We start from the raw sequence: 26,676 nt of genomic DNA, 5'->3' as shown, positions 1-26,676 counted from the left end.
CTTTATATGTAGTCCCAAAGGGTGGAGCTAAGACTGAAAGTTCAAAGTTTCAAGAAGACAAACATTTTAACATTGACTTAAACTGGACAAACGGTTATTTGCAAAGTTCTGTTAGGTACTACGGGTATACTCAGATCCTACTCTCAAGGACACTGGAAAGATTATGCAGGGAACCACATGGACAGAAATCACTGCACTTCTACAAAGCAACTATTTATACAATGGGTCCTCAAGAGACTGCTGTCTGGCCTTGGAACCAGGAAGAGCTGTGCATGTCCTGAATAACTTTTGTGTTCTTTGTAAGACTTCCATACCTGATGTATCTGATTTTGTGCTGGCTGCTCTATATCTTAGAACCAAATGTGTGGAACACCTCTAGTAAGCCTACAGGAACTAATGCCATCACTGGCTTCATCTTATCTATATTCTCTTCATCCAGATTTTCCCAATTTTCATTTTTTCTTGTGTTGTTTTTTTCTAAGTTGCTCCAAATAGTTCCTGAAATAAGGCAGAGTAAAAATAAACATAATTCAAGCTATAAGATAAAAAAAATTAAAAAGGTTTCAGATAAAGTCCTAAGCCAGTTCAGAAGAAGTAGTCATTAACTCCAAGTGGGCAGTATGTATTAGTTTGTGTGTGCATGTTTTTGTTCAGGTGGGGGAGGTGAGTCTAAGAGTCATGCCTCAGATATGCAGAGATGGGGGAAATATTTCAGGGGGAGAAAAACAAAATAAACAAAACCATGAGCAAAGGCAAAGACAGGTAAATACAAGATGAGAAAGAATAGTTTAGTTTCAATAACTAGCTGAAAATGAAGTAGTGAAAAACAGGGTTGAAAGGTACACTAGAGTAAGGGTTTGGACTTTCTGACGTAGAAAAATGTGTAATAAAAGGTTTCAGCATAAGATGAGCAGCAAGCAGAGTGTGCTTTAGAAAGGCAAATCTGTTAACAGTGTGCAACACGGTTTGGAGGAGAAAGACTTGTAGTTCAGTGACTTGTAGGGAAACCACTGCAAAAACCCAGGTAAGATAGGGTAGTGGAAATGGGGGAAGAGAGAATGTGTGGGCAAGAGTGCCAGTGCACAGGAGGGAATGGAAGCAATATAAAAATGAACAGGCTCTGCTAACCTGGGAGACCAGTGAATGATCAATGATAGACCTAAAGAATGAGCCTATAAATATGTTGTCTTCCACGCACTAAATTTAATACTACTAATAAAATCAATACACAACAGTTACAGCGCATTTAACTTGGTCCGGGCACAATGCTAAATCTTTCAAATAAATTATCCCATTTCCTCCGGACAAAATCCCTATGAAGCAGATACACTTTAGTATCCTCGGTTCAGGAAACAGGAAGGGGGCTGAGTTTAGATAACTTTCGTAAGATTATTTGCCAGTAATTCCGATAACTGGTTTCGAATCTAAGTGGTATCACTCCAAAGCCTGAGATCTTTAGTATCTCATACCATCTGCTGTACTTCGAACTACGTAAAAACTACCAGAGCTGTAATAATAGAGTGGGCCACTAGGAGGCAGTGAACTCCTAAACACTGATGATGTTCAATCAAGAGCAGCGGTAAAGATTTGGCAAGCAGTTGAAGAGCAGCGTTCAATACCTCGCCAGGCAAGGAAGTGTTTAAATTCCCTTAGTATTCACAAAATCAAGTTCTCTAACTCTTGCCAATCAAGATAGTTATCAGGCCAGCAATTCGGCATCACCTGAGGACTTGTTAGAAATGCACAATATCAGGCCCAACCCTAGACCTACAGAATCAATGCACGTTAAACGATCCCCAGATGATTATTAGATACTTAAGGTTTTAGAAACACCTGTCTAATTTACCCTCTAAGTTTCACCTATAAAGACCACCCACCAGAGGGACAAACACACACAGGCCGGATTGGGTGTTGCACTGAGTGGGCACAGGGCTCCTAAAGTTGCTCACTAGAGGGCAGTGCTGGAAGGGCACAAAGGCACCTCACCCCATCTCGGAGGAGGATACGGCCTGAGCAGGAGCTGGTGGTGAAAAACTGTTCTCGCGCATTCAGGAGCTGCACAAGCTCGACCACATCCTCGTCCACACTGCCCTTCCGGCTGAGGTCCACTTTGCTCAGACACTGCGCCTTCCACCTCCCGAACTCTGCGCTGCGATCCATGCGTGAGAGAGAGGCTGCACTCTCCACCTTCCCGTTAGCCTCGCCTCTCCTCGGGGGCGGCCATCTTGAAGCGAGCGGTAGCCGAAGAGGCCCAAACTTCCTCGTCTTTCGAACTCCAGAGAGTCTCGTTCGCCTTCCTGGGGGCGGGGAGAGGCACTCCGGCAAGGCGGAGCCTATAAAAGTTGGCGATAGGTGGGTCTGCCTCCTCCTTGTGTGGAATCTGAGGGATCCCTCGCAGACTCTGATTCCACTCTAGAGCCGGGTAAGTGGTTTTAAAAAGTCTCCTTAGTTCAGACAGCGAATCTCCCCGCCGCTCGTCCAAATGGAACCGAGCTTGATTTTGACTGCGCTCCTTTCCTGACCTCTGTCCTTCCCGAGAACCGGTGCCTAAGGAGTTCGAGGCCGAAGCCATTCCCCTGCAGGGGCTGCAAGTTACTAGGAGTACATCACCTGGGGAGTTTGACCTGCTGGTCTCGGGCTCCCAGCCGTGGTTTCCAGTAGGGTCTGCGTTTCGGCTGTCACACTGCGGCTCCCTCCCAGCAGCCCCTCGCCCGCCACCCGCCTGATTTTCCCTTGCGGCCGGGGCCTGGCCATCCCTGCAGCAGCGCACGCGGGTCTGCGAGGGCCCCTGCCCGCAGCCCAGCCGTGGGCAACTGCGGGTTTCCCGGCGCTATCCGCCCGGCCTTCCTGCAAGCTTTGTCGTCAGGGTTGCAGTCTTACTTTTGTAGGGAAATGTGTAGTTTAATTTACCCTGTGGCCCTCGCCCATAATAATCTTCAAAAGAAAAAAATTGCAAAACGCCCTGTATATATCGTTGGATGTTTCCAGAGGAGGCTCGTCTCACTGACCAGTGAAGGGGCGTTAATGATTAAACCATTAAAGGCCAAAGTTTGGACCGCTTGTCCGCAGCTAATGGAAATGGCCATGTGAGTCACACTGAATGAAGCCACTGTGACTCTCCATGTCTGGTCATCAGCAGCAAATCTCACCGAGCTGTATTCCCCTAGCACTGGGGAGCCGTCTGTTCCATCCTAACTTATCAGAGAAACCTGGAGGGGTTCAGAATGATCTGTTAAAATCTTCCCTCCCCCACGTTATCAGAAACGAGCACTGAGATCCAGACCAGTGAAGTAAATTGGCAAGATCACACAGCCAGGAACAGACTTTCTCTGGCCGCTTTGAATTTTTTTCTTTTTTACATTTCTGCGTTAAGAGTAATAAACCATATGCTTACATAAGTCATTCTTGATCAACAGCAGCACATGATTCTCTTTCCAAATTTTCATTTTTATATTTTTTGCCAGAAATTCTTATTTTACTTCTGCTGTTGTCTCCTAATGTGCCTTTGCTCTGGCTTTGTGAATTGGTCTGTTCATTCTATGTTAAAATATACTTCTAACATTTTTTCTATTCCTGTAATTTTCATTTAAACCAAATAGATTCAAGCATAGTCTGGAAAAGATCACTGTTTGAGGAAAAATTTGAAATTTCATGTTTCCTAGATTTATAAGATAAGGTTGACAATCTTTTAGAAGTAAAAAGTAAAACCAAAAATTAAACCAAGGTACTCTAAATAATTTTTTAAAGTTTATATTTGATAAATAGAAAGGCCTATTTGAAGCACAGTTTAATTAAAAAACAAGCAATGGACAGGCCCGCCCTAAATCATTTGTAATTTAGTCTGAATAATATAGATGATTTAGTCTAAATAATGTAGAGCTTACTGTATGCTAGGCGTGCTATGAAGGACACTCCCAGTGCTGTTGTAGTTAAACTTCACAAGGATCCTATGCTAGATAGTACTATTCCCATTTCACAGATAAAGGAATTATTAATTTTCCTAATAGAATGATATCTTTTCTACTTCTACTGCATCTCCTGACTTATGGGCATATGGGAAATTTCATACTCTAAGCAGATGCCTTAGTCATGAAATATGAGATTCCACCTGCAGGTTAGGTCAGTTTCACATTTCCATCTCAGTCTGTCTCATTATTATCAATATAAAGTTTATTTCTAAGAAAATAAGGGTCCTCTGTGCCAATGTTTCAAAAGGTGAGATGAAAAGGATTATACAGTAAGGGGAAAAAAGTCAGCTAACAACATTTAAAGTATAGGACTTGAAATATAGCTCTGCTTCTGTGTGACCCTGACCAAGTCTCTTAATCTCTTGTGATGTTTTCTCCTCCATAAAATGGATGTTGATTTTATTTTTACTTCAGCAGAAAATACCTGTTGTGAAAATAATTGTATCAATGGAGGTGAAAAATGTGCTTTTCAGAAGTCAGTTATTGCTAGGGTTTAAGAATTTTTCTTATTGCTATTAGTGTGCCACATTGTTTTGTTCTTTCTATAATTCCCTTTGACAGAGCATCTGTGTTAGGAAACAGATGGTGATCCTGTGGGTAGTTGAGTAAAAAGGCAATGAGTGCGGAGTGGAGCCTGATCAATCACAGTGGCTAAGGCGCAGTGGAATTAAGATCAACAGAAGCAAAGTAGGAGATAGTGCTGTCAAGGTCATGCCCCATCTCTTTATAAGCTCCATAGGATAATGTGGTAGTACTGGGCAAGGCAGGTAGGTCTTCTAAATCCATGTTAAGGATGACTCTCCTCCTTCCTTTGCTCCTTTCTTCCAACTTAGTCAATGCTAAATGTAGAGGGGAAAATATGTGTTAGATACGAGATATAGATCCCTATTTCAAAATAATTTTGATTTTATTATTGCTAGAATTTTTTGAGGATGATAATGATGTCTGTTGGTCGAGAGATCGATGCGAATGTTTGAAATAAATAGGTAAGAAGAATTGATATTGAAAGTGGAAAAGAGCTGAGCATGTTACATGGTGTGTGTATATGTGTAAGGGTGAGAGCTCTGAGCACACAGGAGCTGGGGCATGGGGCATTTTCTCTTTGCCCTTTGTGTTCTCTGAGGTTGGCACAGTGCCTTGCATACAGTTAATGTTCAGAAAAGCCATGATGAATGCATAACAACCAATGTTGGTATTAATGTTTTGTTTAAATGATTATCTAGACTTAATTCTTTGAGATTGTTTTTATAACCAGAGTCCTGTAAATATTATTATATTAAATTAAAGATGATTATAGAATTATAGAGTGGAGTATGTTTTTATAAGTAAGAAATTGGAAAGAAGAATATATGGGAAAGGAATAACAATGTCTTCTATATACAGGAACATACATTTGCCAAGTTCTGTGCTTGGAGCTTGCCATGTCTCCAGCACAGTCACTCTGAGTGGGATCCCAGTTCTGATGAAGAAACTGAGGCTGAAAAGGTTGACTGCCTTGCCCCAGGCCACGTGGCTAGGCCATGATAGAAATGGGATTCCAATCGAGAACTGTTGGATTCCAAAGCCCACACTCTTCCCATAATACCATGTTGAAAGCAAAAAGGAAAAGGAAAAAAGAAGCTCTGTGTTCTTATTTACCCCATGGAAAACTCATCTGGGTGACCTTTTCTTTTTCATTATACTTGTTTTATTTTCATTATACATTCACTTCTTGTCTAAGAAATTTCCAGCTTGAGTGAAGACATGAATGGAAGCACAGTAGTGAGATTGCTGGGGAGGACTGGGCTACCTTTTCCTGTCCTAGCTCTTTGACAGATCTTCAGAGATGCCTCCCTGTTCTACAGTGCCCTTTGGTTTATGCCCTCTACCTGCTTTGTTGCTTTTTATATGAGGACTGCTCTTCAGGATATATCATTGCTAAACAACCTTGGGAAATTTCACTTTCTCCCTTGTGCTGGGCACTGTTTTAAATCATTTTAATCTTAAGGGTTTTAAAATGGACTCAAACTTTGATTAATTATATCAAGAACTTTCCATCAATAACATCACCAAAATACTTTTGAATTTCCTCCCTGTACATTGAATGACATTTTATAGCCAGCATGGGCTCTGTTCTGAGTAGTCCTGTGCTGAACTGTAATACAATAAAAGTCTGAGTTCTTTCATCTTAGGTCCTAATTTCTGCACCTCTTTCTGATGTTTAAATGCTTGTGGTTGAGGAAGATGTTCTGTGTGGTGTCAGAATCTTATAATATTTGGTTTGATTAATTTCGAGAAATTTTGTTAACCCACACATAAAATTATGGAGATATAGTCAAAACCCTTTCATTACATCTTTGCAGGTACAGATTTTCCAAAGTTACGTAATTTTATATTCAAATGTTCTTTGCCTTTTCCTAGAGTTTATTTTAACTCTGAGTTTTCTTTTTATTTTAATATTATCAGTGGTAGGACAGACAGGTTAGGTGAGCTCATGTAATTTATAAAAGATTGCATACGAGCAGTGTTTTAGTTTTTAATATTTTTTACCTGTTGTTAAAGTGAATGAACTATGTAAAGCCGACTGTTCCAACATTGATAAATTTCAAAAACTTAATGCTGAAAGAAAAAAGCAAATTGCAGAATTAAGTACAGTATGATCCAATCTAAATAAAATTTGAAAACACACAAAACAACAGCACATATTCTTTTTAATGCATATGTATGTAGTGATGGAATAACATGCTTGGGAATGTTGAGCACTATTTTTATATTATAGTCCCCTCTTGAAAGGGTGAGCCACCGATGGGTTTGTGGATGGGTAGAGGAGGCTTCAATTATATCTATAATGTTTTACATTTTTAAAATGTTAAGAATTGTTAAAGCTGGATGTCGGGTAAATATATTTTTTTATTCTTTATATGTTTGAAATAGTTCATCATCTAACAAAAAGAGGTCTATTTATCTGTTAATAAAACTTATATTAGCTCCTAAAATTTCCAGGAGGTTTCAATCCAAGCTTACACAAAAGAAAACCAAAGATACGGTATTATACTATGTCTATCCAGATGTTTTTGTTTGCATGCTCAATTCCCTTGTTGAGGTCACTGAATCCCTGCAGGAAGTACTGTAAAGTATTTTGCTTTGTAGCTGAAGGATTTGTAAGATGAAAGGTCCTTAAGCATGAAATGAGATCATTGGTAAGCTCATGATTTAAATTATTGTTTGAAAATTATTTGATCTGCTCCCTCCAGGGGCAAAAAACATAGTGATAGCCTAGATACAATATGACAATACATTAATTTTTTTTTTCTTAATATCTAGATCACCATGGCAACTGGACTGAAGTTGATGAGAGCTGTTAGAGTTTTTGAGTTTGGTGGACCAGAAGTGCTGAAACTCCAGTCGGATGTTGCAGTACCAATTCCAAAAAGCCATCAGGTGGAAATAATTACTTTACTCAGGCAATAATTACATTGAATGTGAGTCTAGCACATCAAGTTAGTGTTCAAAAGAAGCAGACATAATTATTTATAAAGACATTGAATTAGGACAAAGTTTATACGTTTATATGTATGAAGTTGGAGAAAGTTAACATAAATCTAATAATTAGTGAAGTAGACATATGAAAAGGAATAACCTCTGATTATAAGAAAAATTTTGAAGTTGAGAATTATCTATGTAGTGCAATAATTGGGATTTTTCTGAATGGAATCATAAGTAGTTTCAAATAAATTATTTTATTACAAACTTTCATGATTTTTATTTTGCGCATGGTAGGAAAACAGTTTTCTTTTGCATTCATGCTTTTTCATGTATGACTAAAGAGAATTTAAATATAGAGTTTAATTATTCCCAATGACTTTAACAATATACCTTTGATTCAAAATTATGGATTTTTATTACTGCATCTTCCATAACTCCCAAGTTTAATTTCCCTAGGATGCTTTGTAAGAGTTTTTACAATTTGGCTATAACCTATCTTTACAGATTATTTCTTATCAATCTGTCTCAACTGACTGTACTGAAATAACATCAAACTTTATTCAGTTTCGCCAAGAGGCCCTTTCATTCCTTCTGTCTTTGCACATACTATTCCTTTAACGGGAAATATCGTTTTTCTTGCATTCCTAAAGAATTTCTACTCATCCTTTAAGGACTAGCTCAAATACCACTTCTGTAAGGCTTTCCCTTATTCTTATAGCAGGGGTAATCATGTTTTATTAATTAAGATAAAATTAGTGCCTGTAATAAATATAATCTCAAAATCTCAACGCTTCAACAATAGAAATGTATTTCTCATTCACTGAGTTCCAAAATTCTGACATGTTGGTGGGTAGCTCTCCTCCAGCAGTGACTTAGGGACCCAGGCTTCTTTATCATGTGGCTTGGCCACCTTCATCACCTGTCTTACAAGACCTCTGTAAAAGGGTAAAAGCGCAGTGTGGATTGCCTGCGAAGGTTTTTATAGGCCAGGCCTGCAAGTGGCTTTTATCACTTTTGCTTACATTCTATTGGCTAGAACTGTCATGTGACTACACTCATACCATGAAGGAGGCCAGGAAATAATGTTATTCCTATGTACCCAGGAAGAGGAGGAATAGTTTGAACAAACATATAGAGGTCCTTGCCACATATCTCCTCTTTCACTATTCTTTCACTATTTTCCCAAAATGTTTTTAATACAGCACATAAGACATTCTGTTTTTTTATTTACATGTTGGTTTGCAAAGCTAGAATGTGAGCTTGTTGAAGGCAAGGACTTCATTTTGTTTCATTTTTCCATTTTTATAGCTCTCTTAATCACACAATCCTAGCAAAATGCTGAATGAATGCCCAAATGCTGTGTTTGAACTAAAATATATTGTTGTTGCAGGTTCTAATCAAAGTCCACGCATGTGGAGTAAACCCAGTGGAGACATATATTCGCTCTGGTACTTACAGTAGGAAACCACTCTTACCCTATACTCCTGGCTCAGATGTGGCTGGGGTAGTAGAGGCTGTTGGAGATAATGTATCTGCTTTCAAGGTATTACATTTTTAATTACTGCTATTTTACCTTAATATTTTTTCTTAAAATATTTCAACATAGCTTTAAAATGTGTCATATTTAAGGATTTAAAAGGCCCATTACACAATTTCTGCCACCTGGGGGACTCCTCTAGTCAAAAAAGAAGTTACTTTTTATCCAGAGGTTTTATTTGTTTGCGCTATTGGGAATAAATGCTGGGTAATTTCTGCCTCTTCACATCCCTACAGAATGAACTGTGATCCTTTTGATTTAATAGAAATATGTAAGGAAAGAAAACAAACAATGAAGATATACTGTTTCCTAATTCTTTATAGCACACGAGCCAATGTAATTTTAAATTTCTTTTATAAATTTAGCTCCACAAAATAAAGGGAAAGTTAATTCTTTTGAAGAATAAGTAAAACATGAAAAAATGCAGGGTCACTATACAGTTTCGGAGCTCTGACTTAGACCAAGGTCAATGAAAGTGTTATGATCATGGCTTTTGTTATCTATATGCCAAAAGACATATAAAACATAGATAGTATATTTATAGTATACTCATGTTCTAGCATCTTCCCTCATAATTCCTTGACCTGCTCAACTTTGGCAGCACATTTACCAAGATGGGGCTGAGACAGAAAAGATTAACGTGCCCCTGTGCAGGAAGATGGGCAAATTCACACAGCTTTCCACTCCTCAGCCTGTAGCAATCTGGCTTCTGCCCCCATCGCTCCACTGAAACGATTCTTGCTAATGTCGCTAATGGCCTCTATATTGCTGGAGTTAATGGGCCCTTTTATGTCATTATCTTTCTTGACTTCTCTGTGACATTTGACACTCTCAGCCACTTAACTTTTTCTTTAAAAAAACTTTTTCTTCAGCTTCTGTGACATCATTTTCTCCTGTTCTCTCCCGTTCCGCTCAGGGCATCCTTTTTCAGGCATCTTTTTCTCTGGATGCTCCTCAATTTTTAGTGCTGCCCAGGGGTCTCAGTCCCTACTTAGACCTCTGCCTTTTGTATTCTGTACCTTTTTCATGATGATCTCATGCACTCTTAGTTTCCATTATTCCATGTGATATTTTTAGCTTAGAATTTTCTACTAAGCTATGGATCTGTGTGGTCCAAAACAGGAGTCACTAGCCACATGTGGCAATTTTAGTTCAAATTTGCTTAAACTTAAATAGAAAATACATTTCCTGAGTCAAACTAGCAACATTTCAAATGCTTAATTGTCCTGTACATCAAACAACTACCCCACTGGACAGTGGAGATGTAGAACATTTTTATCCTTACAGAAAGTTGTGTTGGAGAGCACTGGACCCACATGGTCAACCTCCACGTTCTTACTGAACATGTCTAAAACCAAACTTACCTTTCCTTACTGTAGATCTGCTCTTCTCCTGTGTGACTGTCTTGGTGACTTCTGGGCTCACCTTCTCACTCTCCCCTGGCAGATCTCCCTTACTAGAACTGGTTTCTGTCTCCTCTTTCTATCCCCACTGCCTGTAGTTAGTTCAGGTTATCTTACCTACTTAACTACGCTCCTGTCCTAGATTTCTATAATAGACACTTAAATTATTACTCTCTCTCCTTTTCCCTGGAATCTATCCTTACTGTACAAAGAATCATTTTCTAGAATGTAATTCTGATTGCTTTACACCTCTATTTTAATTCTTGTGTTCATTCCTTGTAGATTTCAGGGCACTGTTGAAATTCCTAATTGTTATGAAATAAGACTCTCTTACCTATCTTTCTATTCCTATCTCTCACTACTTCTCATATGATAGTTTATTATTTAGTAATGAACTGTTTGTCCTTCTCTGTAGATCTTATACTCTTTCATTTCTCTGTCTTTGTACATATTGGTTCCTCTGCTTGACAGAATTAAATTGACAGTTACAAACATGGATTCAAGGGATTTCACCTCCAGCTTTAATTTCTTTCCATTTTGTCTCTGAAACTATTACATACCATACACTAGACTGGTTATGCATTGGGAATAAATGGTAATTTCTCAGCATTTATTCCTCCCTCTATTTCTTGGCTGACTTTGTTTTCTTCACACGTACTGAGTAATCCCTGTTATAGTTTCCAAAATCTTGTCCTATCCTTCAAGACCTACCTCAAATATTAGCTTCTCAATAAAGCTAATCTTAATTTTCTCAACTTAGAAGTAATTCCTTTGTTTTTCACATGCCTAACTTTGATGGCACATCATGTTTGCTTTCTTCACAATTATTTCTATCTCTCCTCCTAGTTTAGGATGCTTGAAATCAGGGACAGTGTTTTGCTTTTAATATCCCTTAACAAATTCAAAGTAATGCTTTTCATATTGTGGATTCTTAGTAAATGTTTGAATTATTTTAAAATCAATTCACCATGTTTTTTAAACTGCAAAAACGGGATTAGTCTTAACATAGTTGTACTTGACCATAAGCAGGTGAAACTGTTAAGTGTGGATGCTTGTCTTTGACTCTTGGATGCCTTCTGAATCTTTTTCATTTTTATCCCACCACATAGTGCTGTTACCTTTTCATACTTCTTTATTATAGGACCAATTAAAGTAGACTGAGCAGTCATTGCCTTAATATTTTGCCTGTTCCAAGGAATATTTATTTATTTATTTTTTTACAAGAAGGAAGAATTAGTGCAGGTGGTGGTAGTGGGCGGTCTAATTTACCCTGGTGTGCAAATAACACTGGACCTGTAATACTTGTCTAGGGCATTACTGTACCTTCAGTCATGCATCTGCTTTTCAATTGCAAGGACCCAGCGGATGTTTATTGAGAGTTTACTGTGTTTCTGGTGCTGAGACAAGTGAAGAAGCCTGTCTTGGCTCATCCTGCTGTCATGATCTTGGCCTGGTTTCCTGCTTTTAGGTTATACGCATGAAAGACAATGGAAATGCAGGGATGAGGAAATGCATGGAAAAGATTAGAACAGGAGTTTGGTGTGTGGAAGAAACTACACTCTGTTTCTTCTCCCTAATACTTTGCACAAAAGATAACAGTTTGTATTGACTGCCATTTGCTAACTGCTTGATCGGAGGAAATTATGCAACTTCTTTGTACCTCAGTTTTCTCATCTGTATGGCGGGATTAATCTAAAGAGAAGATGGTAAAAGTGCCCAGTTCACAGGCTGTTGTGAAGATCAAATTGGATAATATTCTCACTTAATGCCGTGCCTGGCACAGTCAGCTCTCGGTAAAGGGGAACCCATTGTAGGGCTTCTCCTTCCTCTTCTTTTACTTTTTCTATTTCCCTTAATTTTTTTTGTCATTGGTTCCCATTAATAAAACATTTTAAAATGCTCAGTATTTTAAAGTTACTTTTTTGAGACCCTACAATATAGAAAATGATATATAAAGACTTATTTATTTCTCGTTATGAAGGCTGCATTACAAAGGATTGTGACCATTTTAACATAATTTTAAAGCCCTCATGCATTTGTTCATGTGTCTCTTCCCCTAGAAAGGTGACAGAGTTTTCACTAACAATACGATCTCTGGGGGCTATGCAGAGTATGCTCTTGCAGCAGATCACACTGTTTATATGCTGCCTGAAAAACTGGACTTTAAACAAGGAGCTGCCATCGGGATCCCGTATTTTACTGCTTATCGAGCTCTGCTCCACAGGTAATAACACACTCTGGCAATTTTATAGCCAACACCAAAGGAGGGCATTATTAACTACTTTCCTTGCTCCTGTCCATCCATCCGTCTATCATTTTTGGTTTCCATTAAACTTTATGGAGTGGGAACTGTACTAATTTGGAGGATTGTACTAATCACTGAGGGTACAATGAAGAGCAATTACTGTCTTAAAGATGCTCACAGTCTATTAAGGGAGTTTGTTGCTTTGTCTTGCTTTGCCCCCACGGATTTGTCACCCCACTTCCCCTGGGTGACAGAGACGCAAAGGATGACGCAAAGGATTACTCAAAGCCCATCTCTTCCGAGCAGTGAGAAGCCCCGAAGAGGTTAACTTCCCAGGCATCCTCCAGTGAGAGGCAACTCTTCCTTGGGAAATTAATGCCGAATTGGGGTTCTCTTCCTGCATTTATTTTCAGACCAGGAAGTTACAGGAAGAGAACAAAGGTGGGGTTATAGTTTAACAGTATAGGCTGGTAACTTTCAGTGAAACAAGCCAGATGACATTCCAGTAGACAATTAAGTGGTCCTATCAACAACAGTTTGATCTTAGCAAACATTCCTTCCTATAGCAATTTCTCAGTATCTTTACATAACCATCAGTAACTAGTCTGTCTTTGAGCCAGCAACCTGCTGTGCCACAATTCTTATCTTGCAACAGAGATTTTAGCCTGAGGAAAATTTCCTGTCCTTGCAAGGTCAATATTTGAAACTACAGGGCTTTGGAAAACCAGGCCCTGTGAAGTACATATGCTTTATAGTATATTCCACAGGAGTTAGACGTAAGACACATATAATGTGGAAAGTATGGTGAAAGACATGTACATAGACATTTATGGGATCACAGGGATGGGCTGTGGGGATAAGTAGGGCTTCCTGGCGAAGTATAAGACTTGGATTATTTTAAAACCATGATTCGGAAATCTTTTTATCTGTGAGAACCATTTGGGCAACAATTTAAAAGTACAGTCTAGGGCCCTACTGAAGACCTACTGATCAGTTTCCATGGCTGGGACCTTACAATATATACTGTGATCAAACCCACTAAGTATTTGAAAAGGATAAGAGATAATTCACCTGGGAAGGGTAGCTGGGAGAGGAGAGGACTCTAGATTATGGGAATAGCATCGTGTATGGGAAAAAACAGCATGGTGTGTGGGGAGAGCTATAGCAGTTTGGTTTTATTGCATAGAAGATTTCAAGGCAAAAATTGGCAAGGAATGTGATTGGAACATAGTCATCCTTCTATAAATATCAGATGTCATCATCTAATAGGTAGGTTTCAGATTGTGAAAAGGTAGTAGATGGTAGAGCTCACACATGTTCTGTAAGGGATTGGGAATCACCAAATGTTTTATTCAAGAGAGTGCTATTGTTGTATTTTTGTTTGATTGAGGTCACTTATCTGCTATGTGAGGGATGCATTTGAGGACAGGAGTGGGGAGAGAGACAGGAGGGTCTTATAGGAATCTCCGCTAGAAAGAATCCTTATGTATCTGTCCTTGCCAGAGCAAAGGTCATGCTGGAAGAAGTGGAGAGGAAAGGACAACTATTTGCGGGGGAGGAGGGAGTGCAAAGTCAGGAATGTTTGGTGATTATCTGTGGTTAAAGAATGAGGGAGAAGAAGAGCTTAAGAGTACTTCCAGCTTTCTAGCTTGGGTAATGTTTAATTGTGACAAAGTCGACTATGAAAAGGAGGAGAAAGTTTTGAAGAGAAGCTGTGTGCAGTTTTGGACTTGAAATTGTGAGAAAGACATCTGAATGGAGAAGTCCAGTAGCCTATTGGATAAAACAGTCTGAAGCTTGAAGGCTGGAGACACAAATTGGGGGATATCAGCATGTAGGTGAGAGCTGAAAAGATGGAAAGTGATTGAAATCCCTCAGGGAGTGAGAGAACAGTGGAGTGAGAATAGAACTCTAGTGAACATCAACATTTAAGAGTGTAGTTCCGGGAAAGGGACAGAGTCCTAAGAGAACCAAAGGGAATAGATCCCAAGGCCAGGAGAGTCTGGAGGTTGTGGTATCTGTTAAACATCCAGCGAGTGAGTGAGGTTTGAACACAAAGATCTGGGTTAGAATAATGTCTTTACCTAATATTAACTGCATGACCTTGGTCAAGTTACTTTCCCATCTCCACTGCAGTTTAATGATTTGAAAACCATAGGTAATAACAGCTCCTACCTCCTGGGGGTGGTAAGAATTAAATGAGGTCATGTATGCAAAGTTCTTAGTACAGCGCCAGCACAGAGTGAGTGCTCAATCAGTGTTGGTAATGTTAGGATGAGTAGTAAACATTGCTGTGAAGGAGGGAGGCCAGCTGTCAAATGCAGCAGTGAAGTCTGTTCAGAAAAAATAGCAGTTGGGCTTAGCAATTAAGAGGTCATTGGTGACTTTAGTCAGAGCGTTTTCAGTCGAGTGGTGGGACAGAAACTTTATTGAGTGGGTCGAGGAAGAGGAAATCAATTCCTTGAATGGAGACTCGTCTTTAAAGAAACGAAGGAGACAAAGTGACAGTAGGTAACTTGAGGATCATACGGGGAAAAACGTTTTTGAGGATGGACAAGACTTGAACATTTTTATAGCTGAGAAAAGATCTAGGAGGGAGAAGTGGCAGATGGAACAAGAGTGCATAAGGGAAGATAGAAAGGACTTAGGACATAGTTAGAGAGATTGACTTCAAATATCAAAAGGACAGTTCATCTGTAAAACCTAGAAGGGGTAAAGATGGTATAATTATGGAAAAGTTTGTGGGTAAGGAGGTGGGGTCTGGAAGGAGCTTATATGTGATTGCCTCACTTTTCATAATTAAGTAGGAGGTAAAGCGATTTTTTGAGAATCAGATCTGAAGGGACACCAGAATGCATGGTCATGTAATTTTCTTCTGCAGTACTTAGCCATTTGGATAAAGTATCAAGGAAGTTAGGTTTTACTGTTAACCCAGTGCTGGAATATTGGTGGCAAAATGGGATAGTGCAAAGGGAAAAGAGAGCACTGGGGAGAGAAAGAGAGAAGTTGGGGCAATCTACCATGGATCCAGGCTGCGTAGGGAAGGAAGTGAGGTCAGGAGCAGCCAGTGGGCAGAAATGGAGTGGTCAGGAGACAGTGATCTCTGTGAAGCCAAAGAGAAGGTATTGAGAGAGCATGGGTTTACAGGATGAGGATAGGAGATTGTCATCGTAGGACTGGTTATTCGTGTCCAATATTTCTCAGGTAGAATAGTTGGTGGTGTTTACCAGATTTGACCCTGTGGCCAAAGCGGAGAAGAGTCAGGAATGTTGAAATCAGTGAATGTTGAAATCTCCTAGATTGGGGCTGGATTTGGGGTGGAAGAGAAAGCCTGTGTGCCAGGTACTAGAGTCTTCAGTAATTAGGAGACAGCATCTTGGAAGGCCAGGCAGACTGTAAGCTGGAGACACTGGGAGGCCAGTAGTGTGGCTCAATTCAAGTCTGAAAGCATTAGAAGGAGGGAAGCCAATGGTGTAACTCTGTCTACAGCCAAATGCTAGAGAGCCCTGGGGGCCGCTGGTGTTAAGTCTTGGAGTCCAAAAGCCAGACATCCTGGAGTTCTGATGTCTAAGTGTTATCAGGCCGTAGTCCAGCTGTCTGCCCCTAACAAAAACCAGTGCTTTAATTCAGCTTTAATTCAGGAATACCAGTGACTAGAGGAGAGATATTAGGCTATCCCATCTCTCTGGTAAACATGTAGCAGCTTGGCCAGACTATAGCTATCTCCCTGACTCAAATTTACTGAGGACTTTTTAAAGAGGAGATTGAGGAAATGGAACTTGGGAAGTCAAAAGCAGGAGGTGGGGGGGACACGAGCTGTAGGGGCTCCGTGCAAGGAGCCAGGTACAAGGTCTCACCAAGGATCCATCTGGCTTCTGTTGCCATCCTTGCTGTTATGTTAGGGCCCTACTAGAGGGCTGGAATCAGCATAGCTTTACTGACGTCTTCCTTGGTTTCTCAGGGTCTGGATAGTATGTGACTCATAGCAAGTTTGCAACTCCAGGCTGACTGGAAAACAACTTTACATTTATTAAATGTTGTCTTGCCCTGTATCCAAGGTTCAAAATATGAAGTAACCATGGGAAAAGAAGGAGCTCAGAGAAATGCATGCTAAGAAAAACCATCTTTTTTTTTCCCCCCTAAAGCCCATGCAGTCTTAGGTCCCAACATGGTTTCGGTCAGGAGAAGGGCAGGAGAAGAAGGGTGTCCCAGCTCCAGGAGAGAGAGAGAGAACTGGTTTTCCTAATGCATTTTTGTTCTGTATGGGCCCCCAGCTGATTAGATGGTGCCCCCCTCCACCCCATATTAAGGACAGATCTTCCCCATTCAGTCCATCAAATCACATGCCAATCTTCTCTGGAAACACCTTACAGACACACCCAGGAATAATGCTTTACCAAATCTCTAGGTATTCCTTAATTCAGTCAAGGGGACACCTGAAATTAACCATCACATATATATACTGTGTGTGCATATATATATACACACACACACATGTATACATGTACACATGTATATATATTAAAATCAATCTGTCAATCATAATTACACAGAGATTGATTTTAAAGAGTTGCCTCATGAAATTGTAGAGCCTTGGTAAGTCTAAAATCTGATGGCGTAGGGGAGCAGGCTGGAGACACAGGGAAGAGTTGCAGTTTAAGTTCAAAGGCAGTCTGCTGGCAGAATTCCCTCTTGGTTAGGTGAGGTCAGCCTTTGTTCTTTGCAGGCCTTCAGCTGATTGGATGAGACCCACCTACTTGTAGAGGGTAGTCTGCTTTACTCATAATCTACCTATTTAAATTTTATTCTCAACCAAAAAACACTTTCACAGAAACATCCAGAATAATGTTTGAACAAATATAGGGACAACTTGGCCCAGTCAAGTTGATACATAAAATTAACCATCACAGTGAGTCTATACAAGGATAGAAGTATCATAGTAGTGGGGGTCCGGGAGCGAGTTTGCCTGCTTTTTCCCCCATTCACACCAGGGCAGAGGATTTAGGAGAATGTATTCTTAGTGTTTGAGGAGATGTTTATAAAATTTTTTAAAAAATTTATTATAAAGTATTTCATATACCATTTTATAAAATTGGCAATCTTATCCTCTTACATTTGTATTTTTCTTTTTAAAACGTGGTAGTTTTTTGGAAATAGTTATCTCAATTTATCATTCAGACTCTCAGTTTAAGTCTCTGCCCTCAATGCCCTTATCTCCAAGCAAGTGTTGGAGAAAGCTTCATCTATTCCTCATTATTGGCATTTGCCAGCTGTTGACACACAGCCATCAGTAGGACTTTGGTTTACTCTGTTCTCATTCCCAGACTGAAGGTAATATCTCTACAGTGTGGCCACCCCACTCTGTTCTAGGAAGTAAGATTCTTCCTGAGAGTCAGATCTGGATCACACAGCATCTGCTGGTTGTGACATTAACATTTGTCCATCTGGAATGGTAAAGCATCCCCCTAACCATCTTGCCGTTTGTTTCTTGCTTTGATTATGTAGCAGAAAAGTAGTAATATGATCAAGAGGTGAAAAAAATATGTAATTTCACCAGAGGATATGGACATTTTAGAGGGTGACATGGGAACCTTTATGACAGGATTTATGGTATTTCTTAATCTCCTACCGTTGCTTACTCAGCATTGCTTTCTGAAATGAGAGCTTAGCAGATGGTGCAACCTGATGTTCAAAGGCACGGAGAAGTAGAAATATCTTCTTAGCCCTGGCAAAAAATAGTCTAGATGCTGTGTTTATGTGGGCATTAGTCTGGACCACAGAATAAAGCCTGGGCTATAATAAAGCTGCCTTGAGACACACTCTGGGGAAACATGTGGGAATGAGAGACTCCAGTTCCTTTAGGCTCAGCAGTCTTACTAATGCTACCTCCAAGGACTGCAGGCCCTAAGAAGTAACACCATGCTGTGATCCCAGCATCCAGCACAGTGCCTGGTGCATAAAGACTCCCAATAAACATTAGTTGAATGAATAAGTGAATTGAAGGCTTTCTTTTATCTGTGGCTCTGAAGAACCATTGTTTGATCCTGTGGAGCTTGGAAAATATTTTGGGATATATTTGCTCTTTGGGTAAGTGTTAGCTGGATTAAGGATAGAAATGCCTTAAAGCTAATGTAAAACACCTGTGCTTAATTACCTTCAAAAAATAAGGTGATAGGAACTATGCTTTTTCATTTTTTTGCAGTGCCCGTGTGAAAGCTGGAGAAAGTGTTCTGGTTCATGGTGCTAGTGGAGGAGTAAGTATTATTTTTTTAAAGTTTATTTTTAAATGGGTTTGGGTTTATGGATTTCACATTATAGTTCTTTAAGTCGTTTTTAAAAGCCGAATTTATAAATATGGTCATGGGTGCCTTTTTTCCTATATGTAGTGAAGCTTTTAAAAAATTTATCTTTTGAAGGTGATTCTTTGTCATTAGTTTAGCATTTCTTGGTTAATAAATTCAACAGATCACCCCATTAAAAATGTGTGTATTAATTAGGTTTTCCACTTGTATTGGGTGTGGACTAAGATAAACTGGCCTTTTTTGTGCCTTCAGGTAGCACATGTTATGAGAATATTTATTTAGAATTTTAAACAGTTCTTTAAGGTTAATATTAATTCCATATTCCCTTAGATAAGGAAACTAAGGCTCATTAAAGCTTTACCTGTGTTGCCCCAGACAGCACCGCAAAGCTGCACTGTGAATTCTTAGTCCTTTCTACCTCCCTTCCACTGTGTGCCTGCTGCGCTTTGATGACATTCGTGGAGTGCACAGTACACTGCTGTGTCCTTAACACCACAACCCGTGGCATAAAATGCTAATGTGTTGGGGGGCGGGAGTGTGAGGGGAGGACTCAGAACTTATAAAATAAGCCCTTCAGTGGGCTGTCAAATACCTCTTCAGAAACTGGCTGCCAATCTGCCTCTGAGGAGCTTAGAGGAAAAGTTAGAGCTCTGAGGTTGGAATTTAACAAGAAATCCACATGAACTCTATCCTGCAAGTAGAGGTTTTCAAAATTTTGGAGACAAGATTTCACATTTTAAAATAAAGGGCCTGGGGCTAGATGGCTCACCTTAAGGAAGCCAGTTAACCCTTTCAGAGCACTGTGTATTCTGGGGAGTAGATTAAAAGAAGTAACCTAATAAAGGGCAAATTGTCCCCTGAAATCCTGAAAATGTGAATTTACCTCTAAAAGTGGCTAGATAAACAGAGAAATCATTCCATTTTGTCTTTCTGTTTCTTTAAATAGATGAATCACAAGGTCTGAAACCTCATTTCCTATATACCTCAAGTAGATCAATTCTGAAGGATCTCAGAGGTCAGACTATTAAAAAACACAAAGATTGTCGTTATGAGGCTTGAGAAAATATGAAAGTTATACCTTGTCAAAAATTCCCATTGTTTAGCTTCACCTAAGAGGCTATTTTTGGGTTAAATTAAATTTAACTCTAAATAACTAAAGGGTCTGTCAAACACATGAATTTATTTAAATTGTTGTGACTTTCAGACAGCTAAGCTTATGCTCTGTATAGCAGGGAAAGATTTCAGTAGAAAGGGGAGAGAAGACTTTAAAGGAAATCTCTTTTTATTCCCTTTACCCTCTTGTAAAAAGCCTAGTCGCTTCACCATGAGTTGCTTTTACTTTTTTTTAAAGTAAAATCCACACTGTTCCCTGAGCTGACTGAGTTTGTTAAATCCTTGGCTGGCAGGGCCAGGCTGGCAACCTGGCATGTGAAGCATTCTGATCCTCCCTGCCCTATCAGAGGGAAACAGTATTGGACTTTGCCTTGCTTCTGTTTGTACTTTCTGTCCTCATTGAATTCAAATTCCTTGGGGATTATATTGTGTGTTTAAAATGGTTGTGGAATTTATGAACACAGCTATTATCCGGATATGTTGGTGGGCAGTTGCCTATTTTAGCAGAATAAGTAGAAGAAAAATAGTTGACACATATTTGTACATAATCTACTGGTATTGCTAGTAAAATAGTTGACAAGAATCAAGAGGGCCTTTAAAAGAGCTGTTGAGTGCCCCTTTAAAGTAGTTAGAGCATGAGGAGATATGTTTACATTGAATCTTCAGTTTAAAATATGGTTTTATTAGAGATTTGTTTTTTTAAGTTGAAAATTAAAGTAGCAAAAATCAATCATGCTGTCCCCATAGTGTATTGTATTTGGTCTAACTGGTTGTCTCTCTCCTTGCTCAGACAGGGAGTTCCATGCATTTTTTTGTTTTGGTTAAATCAGACAAATCCTGCCATAGCCTGACTGAGTTCAGGCTCATCACTCCCATGTTGCATACAGTCTTTAAGGTCCATTTCAGGTCTGGGAGTCTATGATTTTCTTTCAATTTTAATTAGTTTCTGTCATCATTTTTCATTTAAATTCTTTTCTATCTTGACCAACCCAATTATTCCTCTACATCAGTGGTTATCAATAGGGGGTGATTTTGCATCATCCCCCTTCCCCTCAGGGACAGTCGGCCGTGTCTTGAGAATTTTTAGTTGTCACAACTGGGGAAGGGGGGTAACGGCATCTAGTGGGTAGAAGCCAGGGACACTGTTAAACATCCTCCAATGCACGGGATAGTCCCCTACAACAAAGAATTGCCTGGCCCAAAATGTCAGTAGTGCCAAATTGGCAAAACTCTGCTCTAAATGTATGTGAAACTTATCTGTGTCATTCATTTGGCATGTAATCAAACATACTTCCTAGTATTGTTATTGAAATAATTGCTCTTTTATCTATATTCCTATTACTTTTATTTCTCTTTTCTGCTAAGCACACTTACCTCGTATTCTAGTTCTTTCACCCAATCCCATGGCTTTAAATACCATCTGTAAGATAATGAATCTCAAATTTGTGTCTCCAACTCTGAACTCTTTTGAGCTCATACCCGTATTCAGCTGATTACTGAACATCGTCACTTCGGTAGCACTGTGCAGGTCAGCATGTTCACAGTGAATTCTTGATGCTTTCACAAACTCGATGCTCTCCAGTCTTCCTCTCAGTTAATCTACGCAGTTAATCTGGCCAAAGACCTAGGAGACATCCTTGATTTTTCTCTCTTTTTTTTTTTTTTACCTCCCACATCTAATCTATGAGTAAGTCCTGTCAGCTTATCTCTAAACTATATCTGAAATTGTTTTATTCTTTCAGGTGCTGCCACCTTAATCCAAGCCAACTTCATCTCTTACCTGTACTATTTTACCAGCTACCAACTGATCTTCGTACTCCTGTTTTTAAACACCACCCCCCTGATCTTGTTTATGCGTCATGTGTAACTGGAGTGACCTCTTTAAAGCGTAAATTGATCATATCACTCCCCTGCTTAAGCTCTTCAATAGTTTTGCATAGTTCTTAAAATAATCTGAAGTTTTTTGCCTCCACCTTCAAGGGCCTGTGTGACTCACCCTATCTGGTCCATCTTCCACTCTCTCGCATGTGCCCCATCCATGAGCCACACTGACCTTCTTTCTGTCTTTTGAATATCCCAAGTGAATTCCCGCTTCACCAGGTTAGCCGTGGCCATTCACTGCCTGCAGCTTTCTCCACGTGGCTGCCCAGTTGTTCATGTGGCTTGTTCCTCACTTCTTTCAATTCTCATTTCTTCAGTGGCCTTTCATGATGACCTAAATAGCCCCTCTTCCTAACCCAATAGCCAGTTTCTAATCCAAGAGCCAGTTTTATTTTTTTTCTTAGCACTTATTTTCAGAATTTATCTTATTCATTTATTTGTTTGTCTTTATCTTCCCCCCCCCCTTAGAATGTAAGTTTCTTAATTACCATGTCCAACACATAATAAACACTCAATAAATGTTCAGCGTATGGATGAGTGAATTGATTTGCCCATGTACTTGTCTCTTCTACTTAAATGGTAGAGAACTCATCTGTGTTAATTAATATTTTATATGCACAGTTAAAAGAGGAGGTCAGTGAACATGTTCTGACCATCTTTAAATCCTTTACCTTCTGCACAAAGCAGTTGCTAAGCAAACATTTTTATGCAATGGATAAAAAGTTAAGTTCTGCAGTCTGATTTGGTCTAGCTCCTTTTTCCAAGTTACTTATATTTTGAAGCTTCAGCTTTCTCATCTGTAGAGTAGGGACAATAATGGTATCTACTTCATAGGGTCATTGTGGGGATGAAATAAAGCAATGTGTAAAAAGTATATAGTAGGGTACCTGGGACATTATAATACTCAAAAGTTAGCTATTTTTCTTATTTCTTCATTTACACTCCTTAAGAATAGTGTAGGTTCCTTAAGGATAGGGTAGGTCCTAGAAGAATCTTAAATTCATTGAATATATTTAATAAGTGTTTGCAGGAGTGCAAGAGTATATAACTACTGTTATTTTTTGTTTTTCAGGTTGGAATAGCAGCATGCCAAATTGCTAGAGCTTATGGCTTAAAGGTTTTGGGCACGGCTGGTACTGAGGAGGGACAAAAGATTGTTTTGCAAAATGGAGCCCATGAAGTGTTTAACCACCGAGAAGTTAATTATATTGATAAAATTAAGGTAAAGTTTTCTAAAATTTTGCAGAAGTCAAACTTTGTTCCTTGGAAGCTTATGTAGTTTTTAATAAGTTCTTTTACCAACTACTCTTAAACTTGTTTGCTTCTTTTTTTTTTTTAATGCCTATGTGTGTCTTATGCCTACATGTGTTTTAAAGTTTTAATTAATTTAAAAAGCAAAGACATCTAATTTTTAAACCTTCACTATCATTTCTATATTATTTATGTGTATTAAATTTAAGAATATCCTCTCTAGAGTCTTATAGTGATAAGAATTGGTGCTCTTTAATGCCATGCATTTTAAGTAAAGCCACAGCTTTGTGTTTATAGCTGTGATGTGTTCTTAATACAGTTTCTACTGATGTGAAGTTTCCATGGAAGGTGAGCTATCTATAGATTACAAACAGGACCTTTCTAGCCCAGGGAATAAAGTTTATTTGTTAACTGGATGTTTTGGAGAACTAATCACCTCCTCACCCAAAGTGGTAAGACAGTATTTAGTTGTTGCACTAAACAGAATTTAAGCAAATTCTGAAGTTCCCCATTTGAACTATAGTGGCAGCTTACTAACACTGATTACTTTGCTAATTCCTAAACCACTTCCTCATGTTAGAAAGAATTAGAATTTCCCAGGAACTGAGTACTAAGTACTCATTACAAACTGTGGAAAAATATGAGTGAGAGCTTATTAACACTAAATCATCTGAGCAAAGACATTCCTTTGTTATATGTCCAGGAAACCTAGTATCCAGTACTCACTCCTGATACCATTGTCCAAGAATATTTATAAAGATCAAAGATGGCCAGTTAGCTTAAGAGTATGGTTTTTGTTTAGCAATAATCCAATTTTAACACCGTGAGGTCTTATGGCTTCCATCTCTTCCACTCACTCCTTCTGCTTCAGTCCCCTACATCTTCGCTTTTCTGTTTCTTCTGTCCAGGCTGACTCTGCCTCATATCTAACTTCCTCTTGCTCATCTTTCTTCCTTTTTACATAGAAAACTATTCACCTTTCAGGGCCCAGGTCATCATCTCTGGAACTTTCTGTGACCATTGCAGGCAATCAGACTTTAACTTTTTTCGTCTGTGCTGTATTTCTGCTACTGTAGCACTTAGCTCATTACATTATAGCTACGACCGTAGTATTTTTCATCTTTCTCCCTTGTTTTGTTTTGAGCTCCTGTGTCAATCTTTGCATTCTTGATACCTAGTGCCTGGCACAGGTACTCATTTTTGTTGTTGTTAAAATAAAATGAATATAATGTAGAGATGTATAACATGCTTAAAAGCCAGTTTTGGATGTTGGGAACCAATATCTTAGAGCTCAAAAGAAAATATGTAGTGTGTCAAGCAGATTGTAAACCATTTAGTGCAAAACTGAGTGTACACCCAAAAAAATCCTGCAATACCAAACAGCCAATGATTTCTTCTTTTCCTTTTAGTTTTTTTAATAAAAATGGGAGCCCCCTGGGAGTTTTAGATTTTTGATTTGTTGTTTGTTTCTCTATGAAAGTTAATTTTGAAGAAAGAAAATTTTCAGCTAAGAAAAAAGTATTTCATACTCATGTTATGTCTAGCACCTGAAAATTCCAGGCAAATTTTCTTTCATTACAGCAATTTATTTAGTACAAATTTTTATGATTTTACATGTTGTGGCTGGTACCTTGGAATTACATCATCTTTATATAATTAGGTCATTTTTAAATTTGCATTAGTCTTAAAAATGTAGCATTTTATATGTCATTTGAAACATATTTCTGTAATATATGGTATGATAATAGTTATTTTACAGTTTTTTTTTACTTATCTTACTCTACATTCTTTTTGACTATATAGAAATCTGTTGGTGAAAAAGGAGTTGATGTGATTATTGAAATGTTAGCTAACGTAAATCTTAGTAATGATTTGAAACTTCTGTCATATGGAGGACGAGTAATGGTAAGTATTTCTCTTCTTTTTTTACCACTTTAAAGTTTTATCACAATTCAACACTATTTTACAGTAATCTTTAACTGTTTTATGTTGTTTTTCATAATAGATTGTTGGCAGCAGAGGTCCTATTGAAATAAACCCACGGGACACCATGGCAAATGAGACTAGTATAATTGGAGTTGCTGTCTTGTCATCAACTAAAGTAGGAAAAGAAGTAATTCTGATTTTGGTTAACTTAAACATTGCTACAGTTTGCCTAGTCAGGCAGACTGAAAGTTTGAATAATTGTTTAACTTAGTTATCTGACTGGAGGAGTAGGTTGAGGATTAGTCACTGGAAGGATAACTAGGGCAACGATGTAATTATTTAAGTTAGGACGCTTTTGAGAGAGAAAAGTTATTAGTAATTATTTCAGAACAATAGGAATTTTGTAAACTAATACTCTAAGGCAAATGGGACTTATGGTAACCCTACAGAGAACTACTTTTTCTATAGTTCTGGACAGGTTGACAAAAGCCACATGTTTGTAAGAGAGTCTTTATGGTATCATCTTAGATTCTGAAGTTTTTTAATGCTTCTGAAAATTGTCATATGGTCCACTGACAAAACATTTTTTTTTTCTTTCCTTTAGGAGGAATTTCAGCAATTCGCAGCAGGCCTTCAAGCTGGAATGGAAATTGGTTGGCTGAAACCTGTAATAGGTTCTCAGTATCCATTGGAGAAGGTGGCCCAGGCTCATGAAAATATCATTCATGGCAGTGGGGCTGCTGGAAAAATGATTCTTCTCTTATGATTATTAATTCTTTCATGGATTTCCTATGTGGTTAGAAGTTTTCCTTCTCCCAGTTTTACTTACACTATCTTTAATTAAAATTCATTTGATTCAATGAGTTTCTTATATTAAAAAACAAGAATTCTTTGAATAGCAGAGACAGTGGAGTAAAATTTATTTTATAGCTGGCAATATTTTTCATGCGTTCTATCTTGAAGCAAGGAGTCATCATAGTGGGAGATAGCATCTTGATGGTCATTTCGCATTGGGGTACATTCCAGAAATTCTTAACTAATACTTCATTAATTTCATACCTTTGACTTAAACATGTTAAATCAAAATAACACTGCTCAATTTCCAAGGATTTCCAAGTATACTTATCTTTATAGAGGTTCTTTAGTCTCTGATTAGCCCATAAGTATATTGGACTTTGAAGATTTTCTGGATTAAAAATTATGTTCCAAACTAATTTCATCTGCATCTATAAGTCTCTTGGAAGAGCAAGAATAAACAATTCCCATAGAAATTTGTTAGTTTTTTCAGTATTTCCCCAAATATTAGAATATTCACTACATTATTGGTTGATTGCCAGTGAACCCCCCCCCACCGCCCTGTAGGTTCTGTGGAAACAGCAGCCTTATTTTTTAGTATAGTATGATACTAAGTACATAATCTCCAAGTAGGTGCTTCTTGATTGGTTAGATTTTCAGAGTAGATTTAAAGTTATTTGTGTGATGAGGGTCATATATTTTTAAATTGATAAGCTCACAATTTGACACACTGAGTGGTTTTTGTTTTCATAACATGGTAACTTGCAATAAATTCTATAGACAATTAAAA

General features: G+C 38.6%; 2 protein-coding genes across 4 annotated transcripts in view; one reads left to right on the top strand and one right to left on the bottom strand.

Moving 5' to 3' along the window:
• TYW3 (tRNA-yW synthesizing protein 3 homolog) overlaps nt 1-2,262 on the bottom strand; it is a 20,567-nt gene extending 18,305 nt beyond the window's left edge. For both annotated transcript variants that reach the window (XM_063104652.1, XM_063104653.1), the window contains exon 1: nt 1,987-2,262. In XM_063104652.1, coding sequence (XP_062960722.1) covers nt 1,987-2,160 — 174 coding nt within the window. In that variant the 5' untranslated portion in view covers nt 2,161-2,262. The remainder of the gene's footprint in view (nt 1-1,986) is intronic.
• CRYZ (crystallin zeta) lies at nt 1,993-26,676 on the top strand. 2 transcript variants are annotated; one of them, XM_063104651.1, is made up of 9 exons: nt 1,993-2,422; nt 7,272-7,388; nt 8,824-8,976; nt 12,434-12,597; nt 18,821-18,872; nt 22,987-23,136; nt 24,969-25,070; nt 25,171-25,266; nt 25,696-26,676. In XM_063104651.1, exons 2-9 carry the CDS (start codon nt 7,278-7,280, stop codon nt 25,855-25,857), a joined length of 990 nt encoding a protein of 329 aa, XP_062960721.1. In that variant the 5' UTR covers nt 1,993-2,422; nt 7,272-7,277; the 3' UTR covers nt 25,858-26,676. The 2 variants fall into 2 exon arrangements, with proteins under 2 accessions (XP_062960721.1, XP_062960720.1); XM_063104650.1 differs by having other exon boundaries at nt 25,171-25,278.

The sequence above is a fragment of the Cynocephalus volans genome, chromosome 8 (genome assembly GCF_027409185.1).
Source record: "Cynocephalus volans isolate mCynVol1 chromosome 8, mCynVol1.pri, whole genome shotgun sequence".
Taxonomy (NCBI): Eukaryota; Metazoa; Chordata; class Mammalia; order Dermoptera; family Cynocephalidae; genus Cynocephalus; species Cynocephalus volans.
The sequence above is the reverse complement of the archived record's forward strand: the minus strand, read 5'-3'. Positions and strand labels throughout refer to the sequence as shown.